Consider the following 20,294-nt stretch of genomic DNA (forward strand, 5'->3'; position numbering starts at 1 on the left):
AATAATAATAATAATAATTTAAGTAATATTATTGATAATTTAAGCAATATAAATCAAAGTCAAAAAGATGAAATATGCCAAATAAATGTAAAAAATAATGGGATTATTAATATTCATAGAGGCCCAACAAATGAAAATATATGTATTGATCCAACTCAAATTTTTATTTTGGAAAAAAAGTCGGGATATTCAACTGAAGGTGGTAGTGTTTTATTGGAAAGACCAGTAAGATTAAGTAAAAATTGGTCTTGCGAGGTTTGGTTTTATGTTCCTTTTGAGATAACATTTCATCCTTATTGTTTAATATCAAATAGTGATGGTATAGGATTTATAGTGATAGGTTTAAATGGTGAATTGGGGTCAATACAAAGAAAAGTAACAAATATGTATGTAAATGATGTAATTACTAGAGGAAATAAACACGATTCAATAGGGAAAAAAGTGCACGAAAAGAATATTGGTAATAATCGTTTACAATTTTTATCTTGGGATATAAATTTGAGAGATCATATTAATGTTGGCTGGTATCATATGGTTGTTACATTTAATACAACACAACATAATACTATAACAACTTATATTAATTCTCAATGTATTGGAAAGAAGATGAATGTATTGGAGTTGCCGCATCATCAAAGTCCATGGATTGATTGTATTGGTAATTTAAAAACAAGCAAAGGGCATTATATTGCGCCATTTGGATTATTTGGCCATTTAAAAATATATGACTTTGCATTATCTACAATAGAGATTGGATTATTATATAAAAATTGGCTTTGCCATAAAAATTTAAAGAAAGAAATATTAAATCGTCATATTAAACAAGAAAAGTCAACAATAACCAAAATCTACACCTTATATAATAATATAATAAAAAAAGGTGAAAAAAATATAGAAGACCAAAATACTAAGAACGTTAAAAAAGAAAAAGCTTCGGATTCAGATTCAGATTCTGGCTCGGATTCGGAAAATTAGAAAAAAAGGATTTTTAATGGGTTTTTAAAATAATAATCTAAATATAAAAAAAATTATATAAAAATAAAAGATCATAAAATTTTATTACTATTTTTTTTTTTGATTATTTAATGTTGACCTTGGTATTAAATTGATGTACCATCATGTCATTTGAGATTAAATCTTTAAGTAAATCGAGTTTATTAAGTATTTCCCCAATATTTTTATGAAATTGATTAAATTGCCCATTAGTGTTACTATTATTAGTAAAGGTAATTATCCCAGCTGGTTGATTGATTTTCGCAGAAAAGATACCTCTCTCAACGAGATGATTTACCACAAGTTGTAATTCTTGTCCGTCCAAATTTAATAAATCTTGCAATCTCTGGAAGGAGATAGTTTTGTAGTAGCTTGAAATTACTGAGATATTTCTTTCTTGAATTCTTTGCATGAAAAGATTAAATCTATCTTTTTTACTGCAAAGGTTGATTTTACATCTTTTGTATTCTGTATAGTATGCATCATTATTAATTTCATTATCACTATTTGAAAAAAAGAAACAATTCGATAACTGACTGAAATATTTGGGAATAGTATAGTTGAAAGTTTTTGTCGATTCTAGGAAAATGAGCTCGTTATTAATATAATCATTCAAGAAGGTTGAAATATATTGAGCGTTTCTCTCAATGTGTTTTTGATAATCTTTGCTAAATTTGATGAGTTCTTCTCTAATGGTGGTTGAATACGGACCGAGAATGAGGTAGATGATATATCCTTCAATACATGATGTAACTGTAGGCACTTTTTCGGAAAGATTGTATTGTGAAATAGGAGATTTCATATATTCTGGAATTTCACTGATTAATTTTTCATAATTATTTTCTGTGTCGTTTTCAAAGTTAGTAATTGAATTTAGAAGATTTAGAAAACAAATGGAAATTTCTCTTGGATTTTGTTCGAAGTGCCATAAAATGATAAGGTATTGGTAATATATCACTTTAAGTTCAACAAATTTCTCAATAATTTTTGGGTTGATTTTCTTAGCGAATATTTGAAGTCTAACAAAGTCTCTACATAATAATGAAAGCCTCATTTGTTCAATGACATATTGAGTTTTTTCTCTAAGATCCATGTTCCCAATAGTCTCAACAGTGATATCTTCAAGAAGTTTTGACGCCCCTTTCAGATCATTGTCTTCTTGCTTAATATTACTGAGAATGAGCATTAATCTAGCCCTTTCAAGCTCCAGATATATTTTACCTTGCGTGATATCACTTAGAGCAGTGATAATTTTAAGGCACTCATCCATATCCTTGATTTTGTAAGAGAGGTTACTGTAAGATTCTTCTGAAATAGCCATTGTTTCAATAGGTTTCCTAGAAGAATTGTACTTTGCAAAATTAGGACTTAAAACGATTATGGAATCAATTATGAGGTTTAAAAAAAGTTGTATTATGTATGAGATTACCTTTTTAAGTTGGCTTCTCTTCTTACAAATTTTCTGAATTACTGACAACGATTCGTCGATGTTTTTGGAGTATTCTAAGAGCCACGAAATAATTTTATATATTATTTTACAGCTTGAGTTTGAGTCAGACACTTGTCTGCATTTTTTCTCCAAAAGCAATAGTTCCTCAACAGCACTCTGAAAACTCATTTCATTAACTCCATCCTTTTCTAGCTTATCAATTAAACCATCAGTTTCTGCTGAAAGATCTTGGGTGCATTTTGGGTCTTTTACCAAAGACTCAAGTTCTGATATTGGGTTTACAGTTTCATTGAATTGTTCTATAGTATTCTGTTCTTGCATCTTCGTCTTTTAAGTTATATTGTTTAAAAATCTTCCGGACTTATTATTCCTTATAATGCATCTAACAAAGAAAATAATCAATGGGTTTTTACTTTATCTATTTTTGTGGGGGAAGCGAGGGGCAAAGGATTTATACACTGTACCCATTTTGGCGCGTAAGACAAATTGTCTGTTAATAAATTTGTAATTTCTACATGGAAATTGCACAGCCCAAAAAGTAATTACTATATAATACTAAAGTAACACTATATTATTGCATATATATTGGGTAAACTCGAACTTTAATTCAACTAGGAACGTTTAGATGTTAAGGCTAGTTATATTTATTGTCTTATTAATTGTATAAGTAATAAATCTAAGTTAATAATATAAAGCTAATCGAGATTGTTATTTTAATAAACAGGCTTGCAGAATTAAAGTTCATTATTAATGATATTTGGAAAGTGGCCGGCTACTTTGAACAATTTTTTCATTATTCCACATTTTCTTCGTCCTTATTTTCCATATTTGAACTTAAATCAACAGAATTATTATTTTTAAATGTTTCAATCTGTTGATTGAATAGGTCCCAGACATTTCTATTAGGTTGATAAAGCTTGGAGTCTGCATTGCACATAATTACGTTCCCGTTCATATAACCAATAAAAAGTCGGGTTCCATCTGTTGACCAGCTGATACAAGTAGGGATATCAGAGGTATTAGGGGTGGAGTTTGTGGAGGTAGAACAAGATGTATTTATTTTGCATAAGGGAGTTTGACAGTTTGGGTTTGTGAGATCATATATGATTAACCTCGAGTCTGCATCAATTGCAGCAAAAATTCCGGGATGGACTGGATGCCAAGCTACTCCAATGACGTAGTTCTCAGACGACTCAAAAGAATAAAGGAGGGTAAAAGAGTTAGCCAATGGGTTTGGTGTCCATAGTTTAATGGTCCAATCGGCTCCAGAGCTAAGAAAACAATCATTTATTGGGTGATAATCAAGAGAGGTTATGTAGCCGTTATGAGCATTCTGGAATGTACTCGAAATTACACCAGGTTTATTAGTTCTAATCATAGTTTGATAAAGGGAACCATCCTCAGAACCACAAATAATTGCATTTGGGTTAATTAACTTAGAAAGAGTCATGCACAGGATCGAAACATCTTTTGAATTAGTTTTTCTCATTTGAAAAGATTCGACAGGCTCACTTAAATTAGTTAAATTCCAATTACAAAGTTTTCCATCTGTGTCAATTGTTATAACGCTCTGGGAACCTTTGTTACCAAGCAATTCCATGCAATAAACTGGGAATGAGTGGCCACCAATATTATTCCCTTCAGAATCACTAATATTAATACTATTTGACTTCTGGCAAGGGATCTTTCCATTCCTAGAGTCCCAGATTAAAACCTCTCCGTTATAACTGGTTCCAATATACCTATATTGGCAGCATGGATCAAAAGAAGTAGTTAGAACAGGGCTTGAAGCAACAAACGTATTTTCTGGTTTTTTTGGGGTTGAAATTGACCATAATTGTACACAACCTCCATAATTAAGCATGGTACCACTTCCCGTACTCTGCATCATTCCTTCAAAGCTTGAATTTTGTGGGAACTTAGTTCCGTAAGCCGCAATAAAGTATTCAGGAAAAGTTGGGTGACTTTTAATATTCATTACAGGGCGGTTAGATGAAATTTCGTGCTGAAAAATCATGCTATTTTTTAATAAACCATTGGTCGAAGAAATACTGATATTACCTGGATTTTTTGTAGAAATATCATTTTCAGATATGAAATTTGACTCAATATTTTCACTATTTATATTGAAAAATGGGTCGAATACTGCCCCTTCTCCTAAAGCCCTCTCTATCAATCTAGAAGCTCTCGAAAAAAAATCCATGAACTCGCTACTTTTTAATATTTCGTTGTTATTTTCCTCTATGATCATTGATCCTCCGGAGGGAGAGTATTTTTCTTGGTTCGTATCGGTTTTTATTCCTGAGAGTTTGCCCGAATCAGGAACTGTTTCACTTTGTTGCAAATCTGCTGGGCTTAAAGGAATAGATATTGAAAGACGCTTATTTGACCCTCCGCCAGTGTGGTTCTTTAAGCCAGAGTAATGTTCCGGAGCTACACAAAGTTGATTATTCTGTACAAGATCAGCTTGTATTCCTTTATCAAATGTGTCCTTTGTTGTCTCAAGTATATTTACATCTACTTCTCCAATTAATTTTTTCAATGAAGAACTAGGTACCCGTGAATACTCTTCCGACAATTCAGGGCTCAGATCACCAATTACTGCCAAGTTAAGCCCATTTAATTGTTCTTCATTCCCAGTAAACAGAGAATCGCTTAGGCCTCCTTCACTCAAAATAGAATTAACTATTCTATCCACATCATCTTCAACTCCTGAAGATTGATCGTTGTAATTTTTGCTATAATTATCTAGTAATTTCCTTTGTGACTTTAAGGTACTTTGATGTTCTTTAATAAGATCTTGGATTCTGTTTGTTTTATTCTCCATTTCTACGTTCAGAATAAAAACCTAATTATTAAAGATTTGAATGACATAAAATTCTCAGAATATTAGAGTATTTCTTTAATATTCATGTCAAATTAATTGTTAATAGACCTATCGGTTTTCAAAAATTACTAATGCAATGGTTTAATCTGTTCAGATATATTTTTCACCCCACATTCCTTGGGCCCGCTAATTTTGAATGGCGGCATATTTCGAATTAGTTTTTTAAAGTCTAAAAAGATAAAAGGATATAATTATAACTAATGATGGCTAAGATAATCTTAAATGCCAAAATGGAAATCCGGTACCAATTATTATTATGCAAAGTTATTTCTCTAACTTAAATTTTTCAATTTATCTCATTGAATTGCATTTGGCGGGTTAGAGGGGGGAATTTCGGTATTACAATAAGATATAATTTTTAATTTAACTGTTAAATAAATATTTTGGCAGATTTGACTTGAATTAAATTCCTGTATTGCTATTAAAGCTCTGTAAGGTATTTACTGGAAAGGAATTAATTCCTGATAATCTAAGTAATTCCCTTTGGAATGCAGACAGAATTTTAAATAAACTTTGAGTTTGAGGTTGGAACCTAATAGAATATATAAGAATGACTGCCTCTGAGAGATTGAAACAAATTCTGGAGGAAGACAGTCATGAGCTAAGTTTCGAAAATTCGGAAGACTTAGAAGAATCTTTAAATGAGTGGAGTGTAAATGGGAACTATGATGTAAAGAATATCCGGGAGTCAAACTTGAACGTTCTTCATGCTTTAAGCCAAAGGGAAATAATACATATAATGGACAGAGTTCTAGGTGGAGATAGCTTTGAAAATATACTAGAAGAGATTGCCAAGGAGTACCTTGGAGATGAATGGTCTGCCTCTGCAATTAATAAGCGCGAAAAAAACTCCAGATCTGAGTTAACTAGCAGATCCGAAACTAGCGATAATGAAATGGTAGATGCAATGCAGGAATTTAATGATGAGATATATAGTTCAGAGAAGGACTTTATTACACTTTCGCAGAATGTACCATTGAGAATTGATCATAATGAAAGACAACTTTTAAAGTTAGTGGAAGGAACGTTAGAAGTAAGCAAATATACTGATAGAGTGGATATAGTATCAGTGCCTAGGTCAAAGATGATTGTAAACGAAATAAGGCAAGTCTGCGCGGTTTTAAGTGGCCTTGCAGTTTCATTTGATTACGAGCTTGGGCAAAGACTTATTAAAGATAGGAACTTTAGTGACAATGAAAAATTTTTCCAGACAGTTTTTGAGATTGCAAGGAGATACAAAATGTTAAACCCTGAAATGATGAGAGACTCTTATGGCAAGCTGATTTTTTTGTTGATGGATGCCCAGAAAGAAAACATCAGAGAACTCTTGCAGTTTAAATGTTATAAGCCCGTTTTGACAGTTTATGAATTTCTAAAGAGTAGGAATTGTTTAGATATTTTAAGTGATCCATTACTTTCGATAGCAACGCGTAATATTGAGCAAATTGACGATATAAACGTTCTTAATGGAAAGCTAACAAAAAAACGATTAGCAATCAAAGAGCTACTAAGAAGGTATGCATCTAAAGACTATACAGAGCAAAGTAGTAAAAAATCCACATCTCGTGGCTTTTACAGTTTATTTATGCTCGGAAGATCAAATCAGACGCAAGAAACGGAAATAAATAACCAATCCGGCATAGTAACAAGCACTGGAAGCTTGGAAAATCTTGAGAAAACTCAAGAGATTAAGGAAATAACGGTTGAAGAGCTTGAAATGTGTATTTACTCTTTAAATGACCATGATGTGTTCCTATACTATAACAAAAGACCCATTGACAAAATGATTGAGTACTTGACAACTTTCTTCAATCCCCAAAAGGAACGATCAAGGGAATTAAGTCTTTCACTTGTCGGCGATCCTAACTCAAGCGCAAGGCTTAATCATGATCATTCGCGTCAATACTATTATGTATTACAAAGTCTTACAATGTGGCGTGAGGTTCTGTTCAATATGATTAGACTCTGGAGACTTGCGGAAGATGACTTGCTTGATGGGAACAATGGGTACAGATTAGGAGACACTGGCCAAGGTATTCATAGAATCCAGTCAGCTCCTAGACTTTATAGGGCAATGTGCGAGATTATATCGAAAGTACAGCGTGAGGTAGGTAATTGGGTTGGCTCCTCTGTAATCCACCTTGGGGATAGGACAGTACCGAACGCTCTTGTTTTTATTGATAAATATCTTCAGGTACCAAAAATATTAACTCCGATAGTTTTGTGCATTGAAAAGATAGATAAGCTTTCGTGTTCAAGCGTTCATTTAAAAATATTTATTGAGAATTCGTTCGGAGGAGTTTTGAGCCTTAAACAACAGATTCTTGTTGATTTTTTCAAGCATGGATTCGACGGTGGCGGAGCTGATAACTTCTTTGATGCCGGTTCTTGTATCGACGGTAGGCTCACCTCCGCATGGAACTGGTGTTCAAATATAGAAAAGAAACCTTACTTCCCGATTTTCTTATTGACAGGATTCGTCGGATTCGATGGTAAATTCTAAGCAAACATTCCTCTTCTCACAGTAACATCTATATGTCTCGACAAATACGGTAATAATGTAATCAGATTTAACGTAAATAAGCTTCTAGGTCAGAAATACTTTTTACTAATAATTAGATTTGTATAAACTATATTACTAATAATTAGATGAAAGATGAATGGCGAACAAAAGTGACTAGTAGAGAAATTTATCTACAATATTTTTGGGGTTAGTATGTGGTGGTTGCGTTGGTAGTTTCATGGGAGACATGGTTTGCTTTACCTCTTCTAATATATTTGCATGACCATTAATAACGTCAACATTAAGTTGTGAAGATTGATGTTTTAATAAGATACTCCAATGTGAATCTAGAATTTGTGATTGAACTGAAATCATGCTACTTTCAGTATGACTATTCTTTGTTCTTAAAATAGAGTTGAGGAGCTGGTAAGAATGCTGATTGGGGTTTAAGATAATCGACGAATCTATAGGTGTAGATATAGAAACGACCGTATTGGTATTCACAGGGCATAATTTTGAAAGTGTTTCCCTGTCAACATAGAGTAGCCCTTGTTCTTGTCCTGCTTTAATAAGGTCCTGAATAGAGTCTTTAATATTTGAAATTGCTCGTTCTAGTTCGAATTGAGATTTTGTATAGAAAATAATATTTTCATCATTCTCTTCATCCTGTAAAATTCCAGAGCTTATATCCATATTTAGTTTATAAATGTTATGTCTGGGCTTGGTGAATAATCCCACTGCTTCAAGAACATTTGTAATATCATAAAGCCTTCTTCTAGGAACACCAAGTTTATTTTCTACAGTTTGTAGATCAATTTCATATTTTGGACTTTGTTTTGCATACTCAATAACCTTCTCAGTAAGTAATAGTAAACCGCTTTCAGCTCTGGATTGTTCCGATCCTAATTGAGGGCTTTGCCTAGATGATGATGGGGACAGACTCCTCGGAGAACTGACTGGGCTATTCGAGTAATATGGAGAGGATTGATGATATGAATTTGGAGAATATGGATGGTTCATGTGAGGGGGCGGCGAAGTAGATGACCTTCTAATTGTTGAATTTCTACTTGCCCTAGCAGGGCCAGATTGAATATGAGAGATGTCGCAAATTAAATTGTTGGATGGAATATTGGTCAGAGATGAACTTCTCATCACTGTATATCCAGAAATACAGTTGTTTTCACTAAAAACGCTATCAGATCTAAACAGCATATTCGTATTATCCACAGAGTTATCATCGTATACTAAAACATTATCTTCATAAGTTGGAGAATTAGTCTGAGAATATTGATATTGCTGAATATAAGAGCCACTCTGGAGCAGTCCCAACTCGCCTTGTTTGCATTGTTCGTTGGGCTGCATCAGTTCAATTTGATTATCCTAATTTTCAATTATTTCGAAAAAACCTAAATAGCTGACATTAACCGCTATTCTCTAATTTGGCCTGTGCAGAACAAATTTGCGAGGGGCGCTATGTATGAGGCGCCTTAATGTTTATTGCGGTTAATGTAAAATTGGCCCTAAAATAAGGATTAATAATTAATTTGGGCAAATTATTTACTCTTCCATAGGAATAGTTTTTTTTTGCAGCATAGAATATTGACTGCACTCATTGATTATATCGCTCAATTCTGATATAGTTTATTTGGAAGGCGAGGCCTATTTAATTGGTTTCTAATTTTGAGAAGAGGAGCTAATAGAATTAGACAACAGTTTTCATTCCGAATCTAACTAGTAAAAATGTCATCTTCACGTTCAAACTCGCCATATGATACAGATAGGCATAGGGGAAGCTATGATTGGGAGGATGGTGATAGAAGAAGAGCTGCAGATACTGAGGGGCGTAGAGATCACGACTACGATAATGAAAGAACGAGGAGGCGTGAATACTATGGGGGAAGGGATAGAAAAAGGGATTTCAAAAGAGGTTCAGTAGAGAACTCAAGGAATGGAAGGTACAAAGATGATGAGAATACCGATAAAAGCAAAAATGATGATCAAAATAACTCTCAATGGGAACGCGAAAAAGAAAGAGATAGAGAGAGAGAAAGGGATAGAGATAGGGATAGAGATAGGGATAGAGATAGGGATAGAGATAGGGATAGAGATAGGGATAGAGATAGGGAAAGAGATAGAGACAGAGATAGGGAAAGAGATAGAGACAGAGAGAAAGATAGAGAAAGAGACAGAGATAGGGATAAGGAGCGAGATAGGTGCAAAGAACGAACTAGAGACAGAGGATACTTGGAAAAGAAGAGAACAAGAGGTTATCGATCGAAAAGGAGGTCATCTTCCGTATCATCTGATAATTCGGATTTACCTCCAAGAAGGTATAGGGAAGGCAGGATTCGGCATAACAGGAGACGCAGAAGAAGCGTTTCTAGTTCTAGGTCGTCAAACGAAATAAGTAGCTCTTCGGAATATGAAAGGCGTGACAGAAATTATGAGAGGAGCCGCGGTAGAGAAAGAGATTATTACAAAAGAAACCGAAAAAACTATTTTTCTGATGAATCCTCTCCTGAAAGGACCTACAGGCACAGAGAAATTAAGTATAATAAAAGGCAAAAAAACTATTATTCTGAATCGGAATCTAGTTCTGATTCAGAAATAGATAGATCTAGGCATAAAAGACGCCATGAGTCTGAGGATTATGATTGGAAGGATAGATCGAAAGACTTCTCTGTTGATAGCCAAAAAGAGGAAAACCATTCATCTAAGAAGTGGAAACCAATTTCTAGTAACTCAGTTGAGAAGGAAGGAGTCAGTTACTCTTCAAAGCATAATACGGATACAGCCAGAAGTGGTGCTGATGCAGAACTGAATACTCATTCAAATTTTGAAGAGACCATTCCAGAAAACTCCACATGTGTGACTTTATGTGAGAGGTTAATGGATATTAGAAATATGAGTGAATCTCAAAGATGTAATAAATCAATTGCCAAGCTTCTAGATTTGATTCTTGACAGCGGGGAAGAGTTTTTGGCCGAAGATACCGCTGGGAGAGAACTTACTAAACAACAATTTATTACGTGGTTCGTAATTAATCAGCAAAATGGACCCTCTATTGCTGACTCTGAAGTTGTTTCTTCCAAAATGGAAGATAGAAGACAGAGATTCACCAGGGTTAACAAAAGACTGTTTACTGAGATCTCATCTTCCGAATCATACTCACTAGATTTTGAGGAATTAAGAGATAAGGAATCTGATGAAACTATCAGTACTCAAGTCGTCCTTTATGGATGCAAAAAAGGAAAGTTAGTACGAGTTTACGTAATTAAAGACAAGGACGATCTTACAATGAAGGATAACATATCTCTTAATAAGTTAAAGAGTTACAAAATTTTCGCTGTTTTTCTTAGGTATTTACAAAAGAAAGGAATCAAATATCCACGTAATAAAAACTATGGAAGTGATGAAGACCATGATCCATATTTTGATGGGGTCTTTCACTACTATGATTTTATCAATAATCCAAATATATTAGAATAATTTTTTTTAGATGATATTATATTTACTGATAATTTTCATTAATATCGTCCGTTTTCTAAAATCGATAAAAGTTTGAATGTTAAGAAATATATAAATTAATATCTATAAAGTTTGTACTAGAATAATATATATAGTATTTTTAAGTATTTCAACGTTTAGAGTCCAAATTAGAAGCTCCTGAAACAACCATAACACTATAGCTAATATTGGAATCACTATTTAAAACAGTACTTGTTAAGCTGCTTGCTGCAGTTGCTGCATAGCTTGCATTACCTCCATTTTTACTGTTCCCCGATTGCTGTTTTAATCCCTTTGATTGAATACTTGATATGTTAGACCCTCCACTCGTAGAAGATGATGTGAATGTAGAAGAAGTTGAAGTTGAAGTTGCTGCTAAGTTTCCAGATGGTATTGTAACATTATTCACATTTGGTAATTGTGTTGTAGTTTGGTACTGAGATTGGGCCTGGGATTGTGGTTGTCCCTGGTTTTGGCCAGAAACCTCAGTGCCTCCAGTTGAAAGAGTAGGGTGACGTAACTTGCCGTCCCTCGTTCTCAATTCAGCCTCGCCATGAGCAAACTTGCAATCTGCCTCAAGCCAACAATAGCCCCGCATCCAGTGTCTACAAAGAGCTCTTTTGTAATTATATGGTTCGCCTTGTGCACCAAGAGCAGCTGAAGAATCTTCATCCGTGTTAACGGCTAACAGGTTGCCTGAACTATCATTACTAATATTCGATATATCGCTGTTAATAGATGCCTGATTTTCCGACCTCCCAGTGCTAGATGAAGTTGTAGTTACCCCCCCTCCACCGCTATCATTCTTATGTAAAACTGCATCAATATACGACACATTTCCTGTTGAAATGTTCAAGTTTACTACCACTCCAGCTTTTCCAGAACTAATTGTATTTTGCTTTGAATTGTTTGTAGACAGAGCACTACCTATATTTAAGTTGTTTCTAATAGAACCCTCATTCCTCACACCCATCATCGAGATCAACTTAGGGTTTGAGCCGGTTGAGGGGTTATTATTGTTAATGTTCTGGTTTGAACCTGAAATAGAGGCGTTGGATAGTTTTGGACTATTTGAGGAATTTAAGCATTCATTGTGTTGAGAGTTTACTGTGTTAGGTACGTTATTATGACTGGCATTGGATGCATTATTAGATATCTTTGTCGAATCTTTTGACGACGGTATCTGTTTAATTAGTGCACTTGTTAGTGGAGGAAATGCAGAATTATTAAATAATTGTGAGTTAGTATTAGTATCATTAATTGAGTTATTAAGATTACTCGAAGTTCCGCTTTCATTAATATTAATTAAGTGGTTATCCATATTAGAGCCAATCTGTAAGTCTCTATTCTCTAACTTGTTTTCAGTGAGGTTAGAGCCATTAATATATGTCTCATTGACACCACTTTCCACTGAAATTCCGTCTCCTTCTCTTGTACATGTACTCTCTGAATTATCTAAAGACTTTATATTGTGGTGACTACCTAGAGTAATTCCGTTAACATTTCCTCTATTGTTCCTCTCGCAAATATTTACATTATGTATATGGTCATTGATTAATATGTTCTTGTTTTGTGAATCGCCTATAACTTGGTTCTGGGAATTAATATCGAATCCCAAGCCAAGACAAAATCTCTGAAAATCAACATCAACGGATGTAGCAGACGAGATCATATTGCTGTGATTATTCACTTGGTTAAATGAATGAATACTATTACATGCCATTGGATTTTGAATAGTCCAAGTATATATAGAGTTGTTTTGGTAAATATCCGATGTATTATTATTAGAAATATTTACCAAATTTGGCGCAGCAGAATTAAAAGTACTAACATTAATGCCTGGTTGATATAAGTTGTCTTTATTTCCTTCATTAATTAAATCACATACTTTTTTGTCAGTTTCTATAATGGAGTTTCTTGTTTCATTTAAATTGTTCATAACATTAATTATCTTAGAGTTCTGCATATTGTTCATTAAACTATTCACTCCGCTGTTACATTGTTTTATGTGATTTATATTAGCACTTGTATCAGTTATACCCTCCGTATTAGAACAATTCATATTTGGATTTAAGTTACTATTATTAATATTATTGTCATATGAGTTAAAGTCATGCAAAAACCCATTAGATGGAGAATAACCACTGCTTGTAGACATCCAAGGGTCTGATATAAACGAGCCATTAGTGGAGCTCCCCGTAGCATTATGGTTTGTTGCATTGTTCTGTAATGCTACAGAATTGTGTGAATTGTTCCAAAACCCATCATTAAGTACTCCAAATGGAGATGGTTGAGAATTTTGTACATTTACATTAGAAGTACCTACGCCAACATTAATTGAATTTACTCCACATACAACACCTGGAATGGGATTCCCTCTCATATATATAAAACCATCTTGATTAAATCCCTCTCCAGCACTCGTACTATTACTTTTATAATAGGGAGATGTAGCACATGTACTAGAATTATTTGATTGAAATCCGGGATTACAAATGGCAGTAAGGTTTTGTGGTAGCCAACAGGAAAGATCAAGTGGCAATCCACTTCCAACCGAGGATAGACAATTGGCGTTAGGGCCAGATCCGTTTGGTAAAGCAATCACTGATGCCATTGCCGTTGGATTTACAGTGTTAATCACACCATTCATAGACATCCCAGGATTATTTATAGACATTGATGATTTATGGCCTTTGTTGTTACCCTTAAAAAAACAGAATGGGCAGCTTCCATTATTTTTGTTAATTAGTTCATCCTTATAGCAATCTTCACAAACAACTTGTTGACAACATGGAAGGACTACCCCTGGTATATTATTCGATATACCAATTTGTCTTAAACATAATGAGCAATCATTTTCTATTTCTGTCAAAGACCATAAAAAAGTGTCATTCGCTGAATCTGTATCCATAGCAAATAGAAGGTTTTATACTCTCATCCCCAGTATTATTGCCTAATATAAGATTTGCTCTGAAAGCCTTTTTTAATTACAGAACTATTCTCGTTTTTTTTTATTTGACGATTTTTCCCCTTCTCCCTCGCAATAGAATAATATAAAACTTTCTATAGTCAATTCTTAACTGCTGAGCTAATAATACTTAGATTGACGGTATTATTATAGGCTATTATTGATTGTTGTCTGGCTGTCTATACCTTTTTGCGCTTTAAACCTTTTCCCCCTAAATACACGTACGTAGAAAGACGTATACCCACAACTTTCCAATTTACTTTCACCTTCCTCATTCTACCTTTCTTAGTCCACTAGCAATTTGATGCCCTTTTATATTAACAATAGTATAAGTATTGTCTCCCGCCCGCCTGTTTTGTTGGCGGGGTATAAATTTTTAAAAAACTTTTCAAAAATGACTAAATTTTTATCAATCATTCTTAAGCACCTTCAAATACTATAATGCTTGAATGATATCTGATAGCACATTATTTTATCTAACCCCTCATCTCTATACTTGGTTTCTTTTAATGTAAACATTTTTTTGTCACATAATCGTTACTTTGTATTTTTTGTTAATTATCTTTACACTTACTTTGGAAGTTGACATAAATCACTATTGTGGCGCTTTTTTGTATTTATTGGAGAGGCGCGGATTTTTTGTAATAATCATGACAGTTTGTGGTAATCAACAGTCAGACCGTACCATTCATTAAAGGCAGTTATCGATCTCGACTTGAGAATTGCACTAGAACTGATCCTTCTGAACTACTTTTATTCTGTGAGTACGAATATGAGAATTTAATTGCCTCCACCTTAAAATTTTCGGAAGTTAATAAGGTATCGTGATTATTTGATTTCAATGCTATCTATTTCTCCAATTCGCGAGAATAAAAAAGGCGTCCTACGTATGCCAAGTAGTGAGGTAAAGGAAAGAAGCAAACCTAAATGCTCTGTTGCATTCTGTGAGACGGTTGAATTCAGAACTGTTTATGTTACTAAGCAGGAAAGATTAGGCCAGTTTTATGACCTAACTCAATGGGATTTCATTAATGAAGACAAACAAGAATATGCACAAGACCTTATTGCGGATTTTGCAGCAACATGCATACCTCTCAAGGATTCAGATGACTCAACAGGCAATCGAAAAATTAAGAGATTATTTTGGAACTACAGTGACGAGAATTGCTGTAATAATTTTACTATTTCTTGGCTTAATTCGTGTTCTAACGAAGAATCTAGTTTCGGCACTGAAATGGATCAGGAATCAATGTTTCATCATTTTGAAGATAGCTATTCAAGTGAAATCGAGTTTGACCAACAGGATGTATCCTTTCAAGAATTTGATACTGACTTCACTCGTGAAGAATACGAGGACAGTGTAGAAGATGACTATTTTATTGAAAGTGAAGAGATTAACATTAGTATTAGCTACGAATGAATTTATTTGGTCTATTTTCCTCAGTTTATTGTAGTTGAAATATGTGTTGCTTATTATTTACTATGTTAAATAAAATAAGGCTTGGTTCTTAATTTTTGTGGCGAAAAAAAACTCGGATACAATGTTATGGTTTACTACATAACAGATTTATTTATGGAAGAATAATATGTTTTATTTTGGTATTTAAATTTACGCTATAATTATTATTTACGGCGTTTTCTTAATATTCGTAATCAGTAGCAATTTCTTTTGTACAACATTGCGGTTTTAAAAGCCATATAAGTTATTCCCGCTCAAAGACAAACTTTTTATATTGACTATTGAGTTGATTTCTTGTAAATTTGGACATATTCAGTAGATATTAATTCTCTACGTGTTTTGCATTTTGTTCAATGGTGGATTCAGAAGTTACAATTTTTGATCGAATAGTTAGTGGAGAAATACCATGTAGGAAAATTTATGAAGATGATCTTTGTATTTCTTTCCATGATATTAACCCTGTCGCCCCAGTACATGCATTGCTAGTTCCAAAAACGAAGAGTGGTTTAACGAGGTTAAGCAAAGCTACTGAAGCACACAAAGAAATATTGGGGCACTTAATGACTAAAATTCCAGTAGTTGCCAAACTTTTAGGTTTAGAGGATTTTAGAGTCGTAATAAACGATGGCGAAGACTCATGCCAAACAGTATTTCATCTGCATATTCATATACTAGGCGGCCGTAACTTTTCATGGCCACCAGGTTAAGTATTTACTTTAAAATTGATTTTTCTTTCAACAATTACGGTCTCGCATTTAAGTATTATTGTCTCAACTTTTAAGGTGGGGGAAATACATGCATCTTTTCTGAACCCCTCATGTTTGATTTGTGTCCATTTAAGAAATTAAATGATCTTTAAATTATTATTTATTAAGTTAAGTTTGTATCTTTTCAAATGATAATGGAACAAAACTTAAATTATGAATGTTCTGATAAAAACAGAAGGGCATATACTAGTACGGGATATGGGCCTTATATTGAAAACATTACAGAGGGAAATTTGCAAATTTCTCGTTCTAATAAACACATAAATATTGATGATATTGGAAATATTGGCTCTCAAAAATTGATTTGTGAGAATTCAACTGGCTTTAACAGCAATCATGATATTAATAACATGTATGACTCAGTAAATGTTACAAATTTATATTTGGACTCTAGAGAATCAGGCTCATTGTCAACCATTAGGAGAAGTTCCATGAGAGGAAGAAGGAGGTATAGAAGAACTTTGTTGAGGAATTATGAGCAGCCACTTGGACAAAACTCTCACGGGAATCATTTATATTTAGAACAGTGTGATGGCATTGACTTAAATCATCAAAAGCGTCTGTATTTAAAGAATCCAAATATTGGGGTAGTAAATGGAGGAATTAACTATTCTAGTTTTAAGTTTAATAACAATTTTGACAATTACTCAAAAACTTCAAAGCCTTCCTGGGATGGAGGCAGGCTAGTAAAACTATTACAAGGACATGGTCTAAATATAGAAGATTACGAAAAAGAAAACGAATATCACTTAAACAAAAATTGGAGTTCCAAACAAGTAAATAATAAAAACAACCAATTAGGCTGCATGAGTAATAATAAGGAAGTTAACACTTCTACAGTTGTAAGCGAGCAAAAATATGTTCAATTAAGCCAAATCGATTGTGGGGTTAATTTACAACTATGTGAAATCTCTGATCAACAAAAAATAATAGGCACAAAGTATCTACATAATTTTCCTCCGTATACAAATAATCGAAGCGATAGCTTTAAGTTATGCCAAAAAGACGATATCTTAATTCGCGAAGGAAGCCCATTAAGCCGGATCAACAATATGGAAAAACAAATATCTATGCAAGACCGTCTTACAGAAGGTGATACAATATCCAACGAAAGCTTTGAAACTCCAAGAACTGATCAATTTTCATTAGTTTCCTCTTTCGATAATCAATCCTTAGTGAGACCAAACCAAAATATTGAGGATAACAATCATTTAATTGGCACTAACTATCAAAATTCTTCAAGTAGTTTCTATGGAAATCCTAAAGAATTATATGTTAATTCTGAGAGAAATTACGGTATCAATTCTACTATCCCTAGTGTAGAAAAACGAGAAGTAAGTATTATTAATCAACATCTATTCAACACAGAAGAACACGAAGGCGAGTTGGCTTCACACCTTTCTTATTATAGTTTTAATCCTTCTTTTTATAACATTTCTCATGAGGAGCTTTTTGTAACTCTCGGAGATACCCCAACATCAAAATCTAGTTACAATTTGTCAACTCTTTTCGTTCCAAATCAAGATTCATAAGTGGAGTTTGAATTATTCAATTACTTTTGAAAGGTTAACATTTCAAATACGAATTAAATACCTAGGATTGTTAATTAAGTTGTTCAGGAAAATAAACTAAACCTGATTCTACCTTCATCTGTTGCATTTAAAACAATGCACTGATTTTAGTCAATAAGAGATTCAAATTGACCATTTATAGATGAAATAAAGTCTCCATTATCAGAAAAATTATACTTTTTTATACGGACAAATATAATCGATCCGATTTTCAAATTCTTTTCTTTGTTTATTTTGTTTACTAAAGTATTTGTCTCGTATGCTAGTGAATCTGCCTTCTGAAATTCATATTCATCTCCTTTAAAGCTTTTCATTGGAATTACCACATTCAGAATCCCATAAGTAATTCCAGATATATGAGATGGTGAAACATGTGAAATTCGGCATATTAACAATTCACCTATTTTGGGTTTAAAAACTAAGGCTTTGAATTCGATATTCACAAGAAAAGAACCATTAGGCTCTGAGTCTGGTATATAACCATACGTATTAATTGTACTTATTTTGTGAAAGCATACCCAAACTCCGTGAAACTCTGCAATATAGTGAAATAGAAAGCAACATAAGTATTTTCTAATTGAATCTTCAATATTTCCAATACTATTAGGTAGTAATTGAACTGTTCCTTTGACACGAAGAAGTTCAAAACATTCATTGTCATATTCACCTTTGTTAATAAAGCTTTCTCTAATATTCTGAAGTTGCTCTGTTGCAAGTTTCTCTATTTCTCTTACTGTGTCTTGCCCAGAAGAACCACATTCTTCAAATTTATTATTACCTAGACTTCCAACACTTCTAATACACTTTCCAATAAGATGGTATGCAACCTCATTTGTCACTACGCAAGATTCTTTAACAACCCAGGGAATTTGGTACATAATGCAAATTTTTATCTTTCATTAAATATATTCTTTATTTGCAGACTTCTCATACAACAATACCTTTTCGGTAAAAAGTGAATATATTCTATGAATATTTGGAATCCAATTTTTATGAAGATTTTAATCTCAAAAAAAATGGCTTTGGTAAAAATAGACCCTACCGGAAAAAGTGCTCAAACCAGGATTCGAACCTGGGTCGCCGCGGCCACAACGCGGTGTACTAACCACCTATACGATTTGAGCCTCTGGTAACTGAGCGCAACATTCTGGCCCTAACATCCTGAGTTGAAAGAAAAGAATTGTCAAGTCGGAGGGAGAGAAAATGAACCAATCATTTTGGAATACAAATAATCAGATAAAGAGGAACTAGTATTTATATGCATATACTTAAAAGATATCTTCCCTATAGTTTGCTTATAAAAATAAGGCAATAAATAAAATATATTTGCACCTAATAATAGCAATTATTAGCTGGGTTTTTCTTCTTCTGCTTATTACGGCTTTTAATCTCAAACAATGCACTTGCACTGCTTTTTGCTACGAATTCCTCTGAAACTTTATGTTGATAAGATTTGCAGCCGATAGAGGTGTTGCCATTATTGTTTACAATTTTCTCGGCCTCTTCAGTCTCTACAAAAGAGTCTTCTAGGCCAAATTCTTTAAGAATCTTATCTATATCGTCATCTATAACATTAAGTTTTTGTTGTCTCCTAGCTAGACGTGAACATTTACCTTTAATTAATGGAAGAAATATATTTGATGATTCAATTTCCAAAGAATGGTCACTTTCTAGCTCATCAAACTGTTCCAGTTGCCGCCCAACCGAAGATTTTTTAACCATATCATCTGTCCCCTCAAGAAAAATGTGGTCATCCTCCTCAATGTCCGCCCACCTAACTTCTCTTTTCATCGTAGAAGTCTGGCCAATCCCTATTATCTTTGATCTCATTACCACAATTCTCCCCCTCCTCAAGACATAAACTTCAATTATCGATATCACCCCGATAAACTAAAATTGTTTATGGTTTTAATGATTTATTTAAGGAGTTCTTATTCATTAAACTATTTAATTTGACATTATTTCTAGGCGCCATTCATTTATGTTTTTTTTTGATTTTTTTAGTAATTTAATTGTTGTATTTATCTAAATATATTGTTAAGATATATCTTTTGATTCGATGATTCCATGTATATTAATACAAAAAGTGATTTCATGTATAGCAGAAAGGCATTCTTAAACATTAGAATTTACTTTCATTGTTTAGACAAATCAATACAGATAATGCTTGTAGTGCTTCAATTACTGCA

At 33.4% G+C, this 20,294-nt stretch overlaps 12 protein-coding genes across 12 annotated transcripts in view; 6 read left to right on the top strand and 6 right to left on the bottom strand.

Annotated features, from left to right (window-relative positions):
* Nucleotides 1-975, top strand: part of cubi_00147 (uncharacterized protein) — a gene marked incomplete at both ends in the record, with an annotated part of 9,253 nt that extends 8,278 nt beyond the window's left edge. The window contains one exon of the mRNA XM_029017161.1: nucleotides 122-975. Coding sequence (XP_028875740.1) covers nucleotides 122-975 — 854 coding nt within the window. The remainder of the gene's footprint in view (nucleotides 1-121) is intronic.
* Nucleotides 976-1,078: 103 nt separating this feature from the next.
* cubi_00148 (uncharacterized protein) lies at nucleotides 1,079-2,764 on the bottom strand (the record flags this gene model as incomplete). Its single annotated transcript, XM_029017162.1, has 1 exon — nucleotides 1,079-2,764. One exon carries the CDS (start codon nucleotides 2,762-2,764, stop codon nucleotides 1,079-1,081), a length of 1,686 nt encoding a protein of 561 aa, XP_028875741.1.
* Nucleotides 2,765-3,236: 472 nt separating this feature from the next.
* cubi_00149 (dynein intermediate chain) lies at nucleotides 3,237-5,270 on the bottom strand (the record flags this gene model as incomplete). The annotated part of the gene is made up of 1 exon (XM_029017163.1): nucleotides 3,237-5,270. The coding sequence occupies one exon, from the start codon at nucleotides 5,268-5,270 to the stop codon at nucleotides 3,237-3,239; it is 2,034 nt and encodes a 677-aa protein (XP_028875742.1).
* Nucleotides 5,271-5,880: 610 nt separating this feature from the next.
* On the top strand, nucleotides 5,881-7,833 carry cubi_00150 (uncharacterized protein; the record flags this gene model as incomplete). Its single annotated transcript, XM_029017164.1, has 1 exon — nucleotides 5,881-7,833. The coding sequence occupies one exon, from the start codon at nucleotides 5,881-5,883 to the stop codon at nucleotides 7,831-7,833; it is 1,953 nt and encodes a 650-aa protein (XP_028875743.1).
* A 174-nt stretch (nucleotides 7,834-8,007) lies between these two features.
* cubi_00151 (transcription factor E2F dimerization partner) lies at nucleotides 8,008-9,195 on the bottom strand (the record flags this gene model as incomplete). Its single annotated transcript, XM_029017165.1, has 1 exon — nucleotides 8,008-9,195. One exon carries the CDS (start codon nucleotides 9,193-9,195, stop codon nucleotides 8,008-8,010), a length of 1,188 nt encoding a protein of 395 aa, XP_028875744.1.
* Nucleotides 9,196-9,573: 378 nt separating this feature from the next.
* On the top strand, nucleotides 9,574-11,322 carry cubi_00152 (transcription factor E2F; the record flags this gene model as incomplete). The annotated part of the gene is made up of 1 exon (XM_029017166.1): nucleotides 9,574-11,322. One exon carries the CDS (start codon nucleotides 9,574-9,576, stop codon nucleotides 11,320-11,322), a length of 1,749 nt encoding a protein of 582 aa, XP_028875745.1.
* Nucleotides 11,323-11,470: 148 nt separating this feature from the next.
* cubi_00153 (HC-23 domain-containing protein) lies at nucleotides 11,471-14,251 on the bottom strand (the record flags this gene model as incomplete). Its single annotated transcript, XM_029017167.1, has 1 exon — nucleotides 11,471-14,251. The coding sequence occupies one exon, from the start codon at nucleotides 14,249-14,251 to the stop codon at nucleotides 11,471-11,473; it is 2,781 nt and encodes a 926-aa protein (XP_028875746.1).
* Nucleotides 14,252-15,149: 898 nt separating this feature from the next.
* Nucleotides 15,150-15,728, top strand: cubi_00154 (uncharacterized protein; the record flags this gene model as incomplete). Its single annotated transcript, XM_029017168.1, has 1 exon — nucleotides 15,150-15,728. One exon carries the CDS (start codon nucleotides 15,150-15,152, stop codon nucleotides 15,726-15,728), a length of 579 nt encoding a protein of 192 aa, XP_028875747.1.
* Nucleotides 15,729-16,120: 392 nt separating this feature from the next.
* On the top strand, nucleotides 16,121-16,474 carry cubi_00155 (histidine triad family zinc binding protein; the record flags this gene model as incomplete). The annotated part of the gene is made up of 1 exon (XM_029017169.1): nucleotides 16,121-16,474. The coding sequence occupies one exon, from the start codon at nucleotides 16,121-16,123 to the stop codon at nucleotides 16,472-16,474; it is 354 nt and encodes a 117-aa protein (XP_028875748.1).
* Nucleotides 16,475-16,662: 188 nt separating this feature from the next.
* cubi_00156 (uncharacterized protein) lies at nucleotides 16,663-18,066 on the top strand (the record flags this gene model as incomplete). The annotated part of the gene is made up of 1 exon (XM_029017170.1): nucleotides 16,663-18,066. The coding sequence occupies one exon, from the start codon at nucleotides 16,663-16,665 to the stop codon at nucleotides 18,064-18,066; it is 1,404 nt and encodes a 467-aa protein (XP_028875749.1).
* Nucleotides 18,067-18,212: 146 nt separating this feature from the next.
* cubi_00157 (uncharacterized protein) lies at nucleotides 18,213-18,983 on the bottom strand (the record flags this gene model as incomplete). The annotated part of the gene is made up of 1 exon (XM_029017171.1): nucleotides 18,213-18,983. The coding sequence occupies one exon, from the start codon at nucleotides 18,981-18,983 to the stop codon at nucleotides 18,213-18,215; it is 771 nt and encodes a 256-aa protein (XP_028875750.1).
* Nucleotides 18,984-19,437: 454 nt separating this feature from the next.
* On the bottom strand, nucleotides 19,438-19,935 carry cubi_00158 (uncharacterized protein; the record flags this gene model as incomplete). The annotated part of the gene is made up of 1 exon (XM_029017172.1): nucleotides 19,438-19,935. The coding sequence occupies one exon, from the start codon at nucleotides 19,933-19,935 to the stop codon at nucleotides 19,438-19,440; it is 498 nt and encodes a 165-aa protein (XP_028875751.1).
* Nucleotides 19,936-20,294: the final 359 nt, after the last annotated feature.

This window comes from Cryptosporidium ubiquitum (genome assembly GCF_001865345.1).
Source record: "Cryptosporidium ubiquitum isolate 39726 chromosome Unknown contig_11, whole genome shotgun sequence".
Classification (NCBI taxonomy): Eukaryota; Apicomplexa; class Conoidasida; order Eucoccidiorida; family Cryptosporidiidae; genus Cryptosporidium; species Cryptosporidium ubiquitum.